At 34.2% G+C, this 13,857-nt stretch overlaps 1 protein-coding gene across 1 annotated transcript in view; it reads right to left on the bottom strand.

The window, feature by feature from the left end:
• The window catches only part of LOC123709851 (dopamine receptor 2-like), a 32,149-nt gene extending 18,537 nt beyond the window's left edge, over window positions 1-13,612 (bottom strand). The window contains exon 1 of the mRNA XM_045661430.1: window positions 12,314-13,612. Coding sequence (XP_045517386.1) covers window positions 12,314-13,572 — 1,259 coding nt within the window. The 5' untranslated portion in view covers window positions 13,573-13,612. The remainder of the gene's footprint in view (window positions 1-12,313) is intronic.
• Window positions 13,613-13,857: the final 245 nt, after the last annotated feature.

Here is a 13,857-nt window from a genome sequence, read left to right as displayed (position 1 = left end):
ATATATTAAATGCTTCTTATTTTACATTTACTGCCAGTTCTCAAATTAAGGGCGTAGAACGGACGAGGGGAACTGGCATTAAACTCTCCGCCACTCTGTTAATCGGCAACAAATGTTTTACAAAATGTTAGTAAGGAGCTGCCACCAATACACCATGTTCCACATTACATCTTAAGTAGTAAATAATAAATAACCAAGAATTGTCCTCTATCAGCAGGAGGCATGGTGAAATAGGAGTACACACATTCTCGTGGGAACAACACGCAAATACATAGTCGAAATAACTATCATCACCGCATACACGAATTCAAGTCCGACCAGTCACCAGAAGTAGTACCCGTTCATGAGTATGACGCTTGGCCAGCTATCGCCTTCCTCGGTCCCCATATGGGAGAGAGACAACCCGACGCATGGACGACGCCACAAGAAATTATGTTTAAGCGAGCATGACGATCCTTGAAATGTGAACTTGGCTACATAAAGAATAATAATTATACTGAAGTAATTTGATGTCACATGGATCACGGTTTGATCACTTTATATTAAAACATTCGTGGATGTTGACCATCGTTCTCGAGTCTCGAAATGCAGCCAAGAGTTTCAGTCGAGTTACCTCTTTATACTGGAGCATATCATATTATATACACTACTCTTATTAGAATTGTTAATCGTGCTTAGATATGTCACCGTGTAAATATAGGGACATTATTAACAAACTACCGAATTTTTAACAGATATTTATTAAATCTTGATCTGAATTATATTAATTGAGATGAGGTCTTTTCTTACGTACTAAAGTCAAACACGATAGTAGTTGAATACCTAAAAGAGATCTTCTAAATTTGTATGTAATAAATACTTTGCTCGATTATTTCTTAGTATACGTACGGATTAGGGTTACCGATCGATGTAATTCTCGTAGTAATTTAATTTAAATACATCCACATTCGATTCATTGGAGGCCTTTAAAAACTTAATAGAAGGATATAAGTGTGTGTATTTTGGCTGGTTAACGAGTAATTTTTAAGAGTAGCATATTTTGCTTGTTTATTATACAATTATTTTAGTCGGTATGTAATAAATTAATAAGTCTCACTAGCAATATACAGCTAACTACTGTGTCAAAGTAATTACACGAAAATTTAACAGCGCCATCGATGGTTACGTGCAGAAAATATTTCAGCAAATATATGCCGTAAATATGTTTAACGTGTTTTATACTATACCAAGTCGTGGTTGAGCAGCACTGACTATTTATTTTAGATTATAAGTGATCATATTTGTCTGTGTTCGTATACAATATAAATATATCCGGATCCGAACATAGAACTATTTTTAAATGGAAGTTTAGAGGCATTATTTTTCTTACTAACGCTATTAAGTGTACACTAACCTACTTTAATAAATTATATTTCGATTTGATTTGAATAGAAATTGATATCAAACAATAATCTTGTATTAATTAATAAACCCGGCTTATATGACAGCATGCACACTGCCTAATTTAAATAAAACATCTAGAGAATTTTTAGCAGCAAAATTGAATTTATTTTGTGTTTATTCTTGTTTACCGTCAACCCTAGCTTTTAGCATCCCTCGATCCAAGATGAGATGCTCCGAGTAACTTAAAATGGATTATCGAGGACCTCAACAATCGCTGGAGGCTTTCTTGTCATTATTGTTAATAGAATTTGCCTTAATTTTTAAGGTCACCTTGAAGTGTTCGTTTGTAACTTTATTAATTTTTGTATTAGCAAAGTAAAATAATGTAGATGACATTTACTACAGATTAAATATGTTTTGAATCGGTTGAAAGATTAAACTTCCGTATTGAATGTAAAAGTTTCTAGTTTGCTAGTAAAAGTTGTATGTAGAAGTGCTTAAAGTAATTATTTGCAATACAATTATAATATTGTATGTATTTTGTGACTTGCTTTTCTAAAGTTACTGTTAAATATTGTACGGTTTCTGGGTCATCGGGATGCTTTAAACAGACGATTATTTTAAATTTTGCTTTATATTAACCATTCGCTTACTATTATTACACTATTGAATATAAGCGAAATACCATAATGTCAATTGCGTAACGCATAAATGCAACGTAATAGTTAAAGTGCTTACGTCTGGCTATAGTTTCGGGGCGAAGATTTAGGAAATCGCCACGTTTATAAAGCTAAGAAATCCTGAGTGAGCACAATGTACAGCCTTGGCTCGTACAATATTTATCTCACTTCTACATAGATCAGTACTGAACATACTTAATTCATATGAATGATAACGAATTACGAATTTATTGACACGTATGATATAAGACTCAGCCGAAAACACCTCTAACGCGGAATTACATATTGATTTTTCGTAGTTTTGTCGTTTGTCGCTTCCATTGTGACGAGATAAGATCTTAAAACGGGTTTTACTATATTCAGATACATCAAGCCATGTTTGAAGATACCTACGTTTATTTTTAGGGTTACCGCTCCCAGTAAATTAATTTGAGTGTACGCAAAGTACAATTTAGGCAGTGACTGAGTAAGAGCGCTACGCCGTAATTTTGTTTGCGCCTGTTTCTAACACAATCAACTTTGAAGGAACGGTATGCACAGTACTGTATTTATATAGTGATTCCGTAACAGTGAGGACAGATATGCTCAGATAACTCGTCTATTTCACTTATATATCAGGTGATCAGCGACATGAATCTTTGAACCATGGTTTTACCGATCCATCAAACATCTGATGTTCAGAGATACCGCCAACCACTCTCAACGCCAGATGTCTTACCAGTGCTTTGTCGGCCTTTTAAGAATTGGTACGCTCTTTTCCTGACATAGGCCAATCATGCCACCAAATCCAAAACGATTCGCCTAAAGCAACATAGACACAAAGGTATCCTGCGTTTAAATTTACGTATCAATGACTGCTGAGCGCTGCGTCGCAGATGAAAGGTATTACTTTTATGCAAATTGCGAGGTAGGTAACAGTATCCTGCGTACTAGGCTAGTTGAGCTTTGAGAGGCAGTGTTTACTTGTCGGCCCTGTGAGACAAACGTACTCGTAGGATGGCCCACATATGGCATTATTTTTTTAAGGTTTAAATTTGTAACAGATATGAAGATTCTTTAACCAAAAGTTCCTAAAACTGGTTTTAAGCTACTAACCGGAATGGTTAGTAGCTTAGTCTTAGCATGAAAGTTAATAAATTATTATTATTATTACTAAGTAAGGTCTAAAATATTTAAGGTGAGATTAAGATCGGAATGAAGCGATTAATTGATATCTTATCTGCTATAGGCGAACTTCGTTGTCTGACTTACGTCGTTAACTTTAAGTCCCAAAAACATTCTAGTTTCTTCACGATATTTTAATTGCGTCTAAAACTTCTCGATTAAAATAATAATTACTATTGTATGGACTATTTAAAGACTGCTCCAGCCACCAAGTGATAAAATCAAAACAATCTCATTATTTTATTACGTTCCGGTTTTTGCTGTTTGCCACCATTGTTTTATGAAGTTCAAGCTTTGATCTTATTTAAATTATATCAAGAAAAGTCTGAAATAGTTCTAAATATAAAATTTAAGCAACCTTATGCTTAGGTTTTTAAATAATTGTTTTTGATCTTTTGGCCTTGAACAGAATAATATAACAAAAAGTTAACTGTTCTTACCTTTTATTCCATTACTGGCTTCGTAATGGAGTAAAAGGTAACAAGAGTATATGTACAATTCTTGAGATAATGCTCTCAATGGTAATAAAAATGCTGTATGCTGCGATCGCAGTGGTTTAGTTGCGTCATCTGCAAAAAAATGTAAGTAGATCTAGTGACACGTACGCGATTGTCTAACAAAAATTACCAGATAATTTTACCGTATTGCGACTGGATTCAAAAACTGGACTTTACTCAAATACTAGTTACGCAAGCATACTGTAAAAATGACATAACAATGACCCATCTTGAGAAGTTTCAGTTTGCAACATATGTAGGTCATAACAGATAGGAACACTTGTATGATAACATGTCACAACTAATAAAATTTTCTTCTAAATATATAAAGTTGAGTTACATTTATATGCTGTTACAACAAGAGCTAGTAGAAAACAAATATAAATCTACTGCAGTCATAATATTACTATAAAATTGGTGCAACGTTGCTTCTTCGTTTCTGAACTGTTTTTGAGGTTTAAAAGTGTTTATTTCCGAAATTTCTGATGTTAAAGTCCGTAAACTTACGTACTATATATAAAATCTTATTAAACAGTTTTGTAAATGATTACAGCTGTGTTTCAATTCTATTTGATTTCAGATCTTTACGAGAAAATATTTGATATTCTTACATTTAATTTAGGGATCAAAGAAAAAAAGAGTCAACAATAAATACAAAACATATATTAAATATGAGAATACTTCGTTTAAGGATAATGTATATCAAAGGACAAGAAATAAAGATTTCTAGATTTAAGCTAATATAATTCCAGACTGAATATATTTTTATGACTTGTGGGCTTTGTGTAAGAAGTCGAGACTTCGATTCTACAGAGTGAGACTGTTTGGTGACGACAATGTTTCTAAGTCCGTCTCAATTTGCACGAGCTTCTCGAATTGTGGTAAAGTCCGCACAGTGGTAAATTGATTGTAAGCGTCTGGTCTGAGTATAATACGCGAAATAAAACTAATTTGAGTGTACGACCAACCAGGCTCCAGAAGATAAACCACTCCTTATATGGAAATTGTATTCGTTTTTACAACAAACTCCCATAGGACATTAGAGAATTATCACTAAATAAATTCAAAGCTCTCGTTAAACGTAAATTAATCAATAAAGCTTATTAATAAATTTGAGGAATTCTTAAATGATCCTAATCCTTGGGATTGATTTGCTCCAGTTCAAACAATTTGTATGACTGTTTGTATGACAATTTGTAATACTTGGCGATTAAAAAGAGTGGCGGAAAGTTTCTTGCCAGTTCTTCTTACCCGCTCTACGCCCTGGTAGACCGCGAACTGGTAGTAAATGTAAATTTACAGTTAATTTAACTTCTTTTTGATGTTCATAAGTGTACTTGATTACCTATATCAATAAAGATATTTTGAGTTTGAGTTTGGTCAAATAGTTGAAGACAAATATTTTTCAAACAATTCAGATAGGTACAGGAAAAGATCGCTCTAAGTCTCGTCCATGAATCTTACCCAAACTACTACCGCTGGTAGATTGTGCAGCTATCTGTTCTTTGATAAAAAAAAATTAAATTATTCTTTGTCTTTGGGAGTATACTCCCTGTATGCAATGGATTTATTCCAATAAAAAACTTACCACAACTACCTGAAAATAATTTTCTGCCTCGGAGCGGTGAGATCGCTCCATGAAGCCTGTGAAGTGCCCAGGGCTAGGCTGGCTTAATTAGAAAGGACTTTACGCATAACGGACTTTATGACCAGCAAACAAGCTGGGGCGGTCGCAGAACAGGCGGAAAATAATAAACGGCTCAAATATAAGAGTCCAACTTCGATTTGGATTCTCTTTGGAGTAGAGACTCTTGGGCTGGGGTGTTCAAGTATTTAGTCGCTAATTAAAGATTTATGTTGGCACCTGGTAGTATTGTTGATCCCAGAGCTGTTGCTATCGTCGCTCATCCAATAAGTATCAGGATAATCCATGGTAGCAAGCAAGCTAATTAAAATAAGGGCGTAGGCAGACGTTACCGTGCTTTCAATAAACTATTCTCGCTTAAGATATAATGATTAGTGAGAAGGAATATTTCGTTAATGTGCATGGAATTTAAAATAAGTATAAATATAAAATGTATTTTACAAAAGTAAATCAGCCTGTTGTTAACTTTATTAATATTGTTTTATTATATTATATTTAAAATTTATTTATAATAAAATTATAGTTTTATAATGTATACTAAATTATCATTATCACGCTGGGTCACTAGTAAATATACAACAGCATAATAAACTTAAGTAAACCAGAAATAGGCTGAAATATTGTATTGAGTATTGAGTTTTATTATTAGTGTTTATTCGTTACCGGGACGTTACGTTATCGGGAGTCGCAGAGTTGAGCTTTTATCTGTTATACGCCAAAATACATAAAAAAAATTATACATAGTCTATAAATTATCCAAAAAAATCAAAATATTGTCAGGTTATATACTTTAAACTTATATACTTTACGCTATTTCATTATTTATATTTTGTTGCATTGATGGTACGTACAATCAGTTAACACACGCTATAAAGCAGTACTGGTCAAACACCTAATATAATTATACTTATATAATTCCACTGAGAGTGGGTTAAATTTTTTCATTACGTTGTCGGCGATAGCTAATCAAACCAGCAGTGCCAGACCTGTGCAGCAATTTCTATTGAGCGAAGCACACAAAAATGATTAACTAAAATTAACTCCAATTCAGAAGTTAGAAATTATGAACGTAATGTTCGCAGTGATTAGCAATCGTAACAAAAGTTTTTATTGACTGAAACCTGCATTAATATTACGATAATTATTAAATGGCATGATTTGGCTAACTGGGTCAAGGGGGCTTGGTCAAGGGGGTTAATGGTATTTTCACGACTCAATCTATCAATGTTATTGAAATTGTAAGGGAATCCCTTACAGTAAAAAAGGAAGAGCGAACAGTCTACATAAATGGGGCCAAAAAATAAATCTATGCGGATTCGTTACAGTAGGATTGGTTTGTTATATTTTTTGGTAGATACGTAAATTATAAAATCTTCAACAATCTTCGTATGTATCAGAATTACAAAACAAAAAATTGTTTGCCAATGAAGACATTAGATTAAACAGTAATGAACAGGTATTAAAGATACATATCGGAATGAGCCTAGAAGACTAAAATTTGGACGGCTGATAGTGTCGTGTAACTTGTTCGTATATACATATTAAGTTTCTCATGTCTATAAAATTTTTTTTTTGTAATGAGAAATAAAGTCCTTTCAACATTATATCATATTAAATAAATTTCTTAGTCATTCTCTTTCGCTAATAAGTTCCACCAAAAGGAAAACTCTTCGGGCTTCTTTGGCTGATATTCATTGTGCGGCCTTTTTCAGTGCCAAACAGACTACTTACTAGGCTACTACTTACTTACTTACTAGGTAATATAATCCAATCCAATAACAATAGTAATAATAACACCGTTTTGTATGCAAGTTCGATTCGTTGGAGTTGATGTCGCAACCGTACGATCGGTCAGTATAATAAACATTTATAACGGATCAGAAGATTCTGACAAAATCAGCAACCATAGAGTATGGTTGCTGATTTTTGTTTGACATAATAAAAAGAAAAATGTAATGATCAGTGATATGTACCCGAATTCGAGACTTTTCCAAAACATTTTATTCCCGCCAGGAACCAAGGGAATGCTCATTTAACAAATTATGTATTACTGTTAAATGCAAAACCTGTTTTGAATTACGTCTTGTGTTTAAAGTAAATTTATGAATATTTTAAAATGCAAATATGAGTTTGCCATGCAACATTTTGCATATTGTAGATAAAGCATGAATAAACAAGTTATTAACTGCACTTTAAAAGCCTAATTAATTACTTTTTAACATTAAATTCATATGGACAGTTAAGCTGTGTTTGTAAGTCTTATTGACCTGATTTAATCAAGACCACATAATTAGATTTATGTATATGTACGGAGACTTTCGCTTTGGCTCATTTTTTAATCTCATTAATGAATAAACATAGATGTAAGAATTCTTTCAAAGATCTAATTAATTTTAGGATCAAAGGCAAAAGTAAACTCGTATTTAACTAGGCTATTTCTGATTTCATTTCATGCCTGGTTTTGTTTTACTGCTGTGCTCTGGGGTGTGATAATGTCATACACGGAGATGTATCATATAGAAACGAAGGAGCGTTTGAATGTGATTGATAGAGAAATGAAAAAGACGTGATCAAAAGGATAGGCTTAGTATAATAGTTTCTACAATTGACTTAAAGCAATGCTGAAGCACAAAAGACTGTACCAAGAAGAAGTTTAATAAAACTATTGTAGTCATTTACACCCATAATGATTTAAATAATTAAATTAGCTGAAAATAATGGCTAATATCATAGAGTTCTCTATAAACGGATTATAGATATTTTTCCATCAAATGATTTAGAGCCGTTACGTAGCATAAAGATAATATGATTTACGAGAATTTGGGAGAATTGGTCATGCGATAAATCGTATAAGTCCTTATAATTGACGGATTTGCTACGTTTGTACGAGTTTTGTAACGCTAACCGCACACTCGGTGAATAAGGCTCTTTGGAATGAGACAATTTCACCGATATTTATCTAAGCTAATATCTAGGGGTACCTGGACAGGTGCGAAGAATTTTTAGAGTCAATAAACCAGTGCAATAAAAAATAAAAAGTCAAATCGAAAGTCTGAAACCAGGAATAGTCATAAGACTGTATCCAACTAAAGGATTGCACCAGCAAAAGTAACATACAAATATACTTTAATGTATGAAAACTTAAAGGTACTTCAAGACAGAAAATGTCGACATCCTAAACTGCGACTTAGACACAGCAAGAGTTGACGAAGAAATTAAACATGTCAAAACCCTTGGTGGGTTGGTCGGAAGCTTCTTCCTCGACATAACGGGGTTAGACTCAGAGCGTAGTATCAAAAGGTTCTAGGCTTTTGAGACAGTAAAATTTAACAACTATGAGTGGAGTAGGAATAAAAATAAAACTCCATAAGTGCTTGTGAAGACTATGGCATAAGTGTTAGGCTTATAGATTGTTATTTTAAGGCCGTCATGAGTATACGTTAAAATAAGTACAATGACTAATTTAGGACTGTGACTGTTTATTAGTTTCAATAATTTCGATTACAGTAGAATTACAGTAAAAAAATCTAGTTGAAAGATGTTACTTTTATTGAAATTAACCATTAATCTGTACTGGGGGCTTCGTCAAACTCAGGCTTACTTTCATACCAATTTAGTTTTCGACTTCCTACATACACTACTGTTAACGTATCTTGACTATACTGTTTATAAAAGTCTTAATTATAATAAAGTTTTGTTACATTTAATAGATACACGCCGTAAGTCGGTTAAATGTGTTATCGTATATTATATCCATAGATTGGTAATCGAGCCAAGAGATGTTTAGAATTCTTATTCCACATACAAACGTTCTTCAACATATTATAAGTAGCGTTGAAAATCAGCATCAGCAGGACAGGAGTCCAAAATCTACGTTATAAAATAAACATTGGCGCTACAACCTTCTTAGATCTGTGCCTCAGATTTCTGTATATGTTTCATGATCATTTGAAAATCTAATATGCCAGCCTCTGTACCTGACACGCGGTCGACACCCTCACGATGTTATCTTTCACTGCTCGAGGGAATGTTAAATGCGCACATAGAAATAAAGTCCATTGGAGTACAGCCAGAGATCGAGCCTACAACCTCAGGGATGAGAGTCACACGATGAAGCCACTTAGTCAACACTGCTTGCTACAACACATCATTATTATTATTATAACAACTTGTTGATTTTTATATATCGAATCGAATAAAGTTCCACGTTTCCGTTCGGCTTTCTGCAATACTTGACGGGGATTTGTAGCGATTCGCAGAGAGTAGAGATACTAGGGATTTGGGCGGGGTGATTGAGTTCTATATTCATCGGAAACTGTTATACCACCTGCGACTTTCAATCGTTAGTCAAACTCATGGAAAAGAAGCTAATTGCACGTTCTGAATTCAAACTTGTGCTTTCCTAATTCATTAATTTCACTAAAGTCGGGGGTGACTTTGACTTGTCACTTGATCTATTTGCTTTAAAAATTTTCTCTGAGTTTGTGTATTTTATAAATTTCATATCATGTCTACTAAGACTTTTCGCACAAGCTCTATTTTTACTTATATTACAAAGGTTTAAGGCTTTGTTTATTTTATTAAGATTAAAATAATAAAAAAATATTATAATCGAATAACATAGGCATGCACTTGTCCAATAAACATTAACATTCTTTACATACACATAATTTACGTCGATATTTCATATTTTAATACCTTTTGTGTCTGACGTGATTTTATGGCCTAGATCTCTGGGTTAGAGAATCATTTATCACTATTGTGCTCTACCCAATACATATAATAATAATCCAGCCATGCAACCCTATATTGGTATTGGCTTCAGATGCCGTCAGATTTTTAGATGATTTGCCATTTAAATGACAAACCACGGTAATTGTCACGATACCTTTTCTATACAAGCGCATATATAAAAATATTGCATTGACCGTTGGGAAATAGGCCAACATTGTGGCTCTGGTTTTACCTATACCAAAGAGAATAGAATGAATTTTTTTATTCCTATTTCAATGCAGACATAGTAGTGGGTATCACGTATGCATTTTATGTTTTACGAAACATAATATATCAAGGTCGGATCCAATAAAGCCGAGTGTTCGTGCATTTTATTGCATCCATTGTACACCCTAAAACAAGTTTAAAATTGAATTTTTGTCATGCAAATGTGATCACGTGGGCTATTTCAACATAAATATACAGGAGTAAATTTTGTTTTGTTTAAGAGTCTGGTTTCAGAAAGGATTTGGACATCTTCATAACGTTTTTTCAATAAAAATATTAATTTGAAAATTGAAAATAATCTATATTATCTCGCTTTTAATTTACAGGTGAACCTTTGTTTACTTCAAGTTTGACGCTTAATTAATAAATCTTGTATGCCTATATTTATAATAATTTCCAGCACTATTTGTAATGGTAAGTTTTGTTTGTCCAAGGCCAACGGCATTACAGGCAAATAAAAATTTCTCTCTTGACTGAGACGTAATTTAAGTCAAATTTCTAATCTAATTTTATAAAAAATATCCATAAGACTTTGTCCAATAGCTCCTTACAATACACACAACTCTTTGTTATTGTGTCTATTATTTCCATTTATTATTGTTTAGCATTTGGCACTCATATGCCATGTCACTAAACTAGTTAACCGTATGACAAATTTTACTTTTAATTTGATAGTAAATTAGGACATACCCAGGAACATTTGTATCACGATTGACGTGGATAAGGTATTATTAGTTTTGAAGTAAGAGTCAGTGCATTATTTTTATCATTATGGTCAATGATTAAAGAGATGTTCTCATAGATTCCTATATACAATTATTATCTATAAAACCACATTATCAAAGTAGTTACCCCCCTCTTATCAGTAAAAGTACTCAAAGCTCTTAAAAATAGTACTACATAAGCGTATTAATTTATTGTAGGAATCCTCGATAGTGTATTTCGTTTTCAAACATAGACAAGGTGTGGGTAATGTATGTGACTTGACTTTGACTTAATGTCCTATAACCCCTAGGTGGGGCAGAGGGCATCCACAGTGAGTCTCCATCGTAATGTATGTAATAAGTAAATAATTACTGCTGACGTAATCACCAAATAAGAAAACAAGACTGAAGCTGAGTGTAACTTCCATAAGTCCTGCAATACGAGCACGGCTGGAGACAAAATCACTTCCCGACTGGCGTGACCCACTAACATTTGTATGGAAATGGTCACGCGACAAAGTGTAAGCCAATGTCATTCTCAAACTTCTTGTCTCAAGCCCCAGGACAGGTCACCAGTGTAAAAACTCATACTATCCCTTTAAAACCCGTATTCTGCGAATTCTCGTATCAGTATTTATAACCGTATTTACTTTCTGAGAGTATATTGCTTTAGGATATGTTATTTCTGGGATAGTTTTGCTTTGAAGGGCTGGTAATTAATTTCTTACTACGTGACGTGCTTTGATTGCATAAATTATTGGAAACACGATTAACGAGTAAATAATATTGTAAATTAATTAAAAGTGTGACCTGTATAAGACTATTTTGTATTTAATTTATGTAAATTGGGTTTGGTAATTTTGTTGGTAGGATTTTAGGCTTACAACGATGTACCTGTTTGGTGAATTTCATTTAGGAGCTAATGGATTTAACAGACGGTGTCCAGTACACTAGACTTAAATACAAAAAAACTTCTAATAGTAAAGCTTAACACAAAAAAAAAAACATAAAAACTGGTCCAGTCGCGGGTGATGAATTTAATTACAAACACACAGATCTATATATAATTAGAAATAACTAATTTCAAAAAGACAAATGATAATAAGTATCACGCAGATAGTCGTATTAAATATAATTTAGATTGAATTGTAATCAAGATTCTAGTCAGTAGCTTTTTGAATTCTTTGTATAATTTTAATGCAAATTTAACAATAAAGTAATGTATACAATGTAACTCACCTTCTAAAATCTCTGCTCCAACACGCATAAATGACCGGGTTCATTGAAGAGTTGACCCAGCCTAACCACGACACCACGACATTCACAATCTCCTCATGTGCAATGCATGATGAGCAAATTCCCGAGAGCAAATTCACCACAAAAAAAGGTAACCAACATACTATGAACACTCCCATAACGATACCTAATGTCTTAGCAGCTTTTTTCTCCTTCGCAAACTTTGCTAGTTTACGGGAAAGCGAAAAGTTTTTGGGCAAATGTTTGTTGTGCGTCACATTGGTAAGCCGCGTCGATGACCGTGACAAACCATTGTTCTGCAACGCAGTTAGAGGCTCGTGATCAGGCTCCTCAGGAGTACATACACCATGACACACCTCACTTCTCTGTCTCATAGTACCACCCCTGTGTATCCGTAAAGTCAATTCTAACTCCCCACTAGGACGCATCACTTGCTTTGTGCCAATCTTCAACGAACGCGTCTGGATTGTCGCGGCACGATAGATACGGTAATATGTAAACACCATCACAAAAAGTGGCAAATAAAAGGAAATTGTCGATGAAAATATTATGTACTCTAAGTTTTCCGTAAAAGGGCATTTATAGTCCGGAACTTCTTCTAAGCGGACGGCACGCCACCATGCGATCGCAGGAAAGGATATTGCTCCGGAACAAACCCAAACTGCTGCTATAAGAAATGCCGCCTTCCGTCCGCTCATTCGCATCGGATATGTAATAGGGTCCGTGATAGCCCAATACCGGTCCAGAGATATAACACATAAATTTAGTATCGAGGCTGTACTAAATAATACGTCCAGTGAACGCCATACATCACACCAATCCATGCCAAAGAACCACGTATGTTCTAGGACCTCATAAAGGGCTGAAAAGGGCATTACGACGAGTCCCACTAGACAGTCAGCTACAGCCAGGGATGTCACGAAGTAGTTCGTTGATGTATGCAAGTATCGTTCTCGTATTACGGCTAATATGACTAGCATATTTCCAAATACAGTTGTCAAGGAAAATAAGAGGAGGAAAGTAACTAGAAGTGCTCGATCCTGAAGGAGGGTTACGTATTCACCCCACGGTTCTTTAGTTTCATCACTGATGTTATATAGTGAGCTGTTTTCATAGGAGGCATTCAGTTCAAGGACAATGTTATAAGCGGCGCCTACTGGCTCCAATGTGTATTTGGATCCTTTGTGCAAATTGTAGAGTTGGCCATTTGCCACCAGTATTTCCGGATCGGTCGCATTCATATTTTCCCAATGGTTATTCGTTCTCTAGCGCCATGGTGTGTATTTATGTTTTCCTTGTTTTACTTTGAGCCATTTGGAGATTACATTCTTGGCAGGCATTCTGTTCTCGGATAGCACTTTCAAGGACATATTGCGTGGGCATTTCTTGATATATCGCAGTGAATCTGAAACAAGGAAAAGGCAAAGATATTAAAACAAATAAATAAAAATGTGACAACATTAAGCATATTTATTTGTCTCAATTACCGGAAGTGGAAAAATATTTATGTATACAACACAATACAA

This window comes from Pieris brassicae, chromosome 5 (genome assembly GCF_905147105.1).
Source record: "Pieris brassicae chromosome 5, ilPieBrab1.1, whole genome shotgun sequence".
NCBI classification, from domain to species: Eukaryota; Metazoa; Arthropoda; class Insecta; order Lepidoptera; family Pieridae; genus Pieris; species Pieris brassicae.
This window is presented reverse-complemented; position numbering and strand designations above follow the sequence as displayed.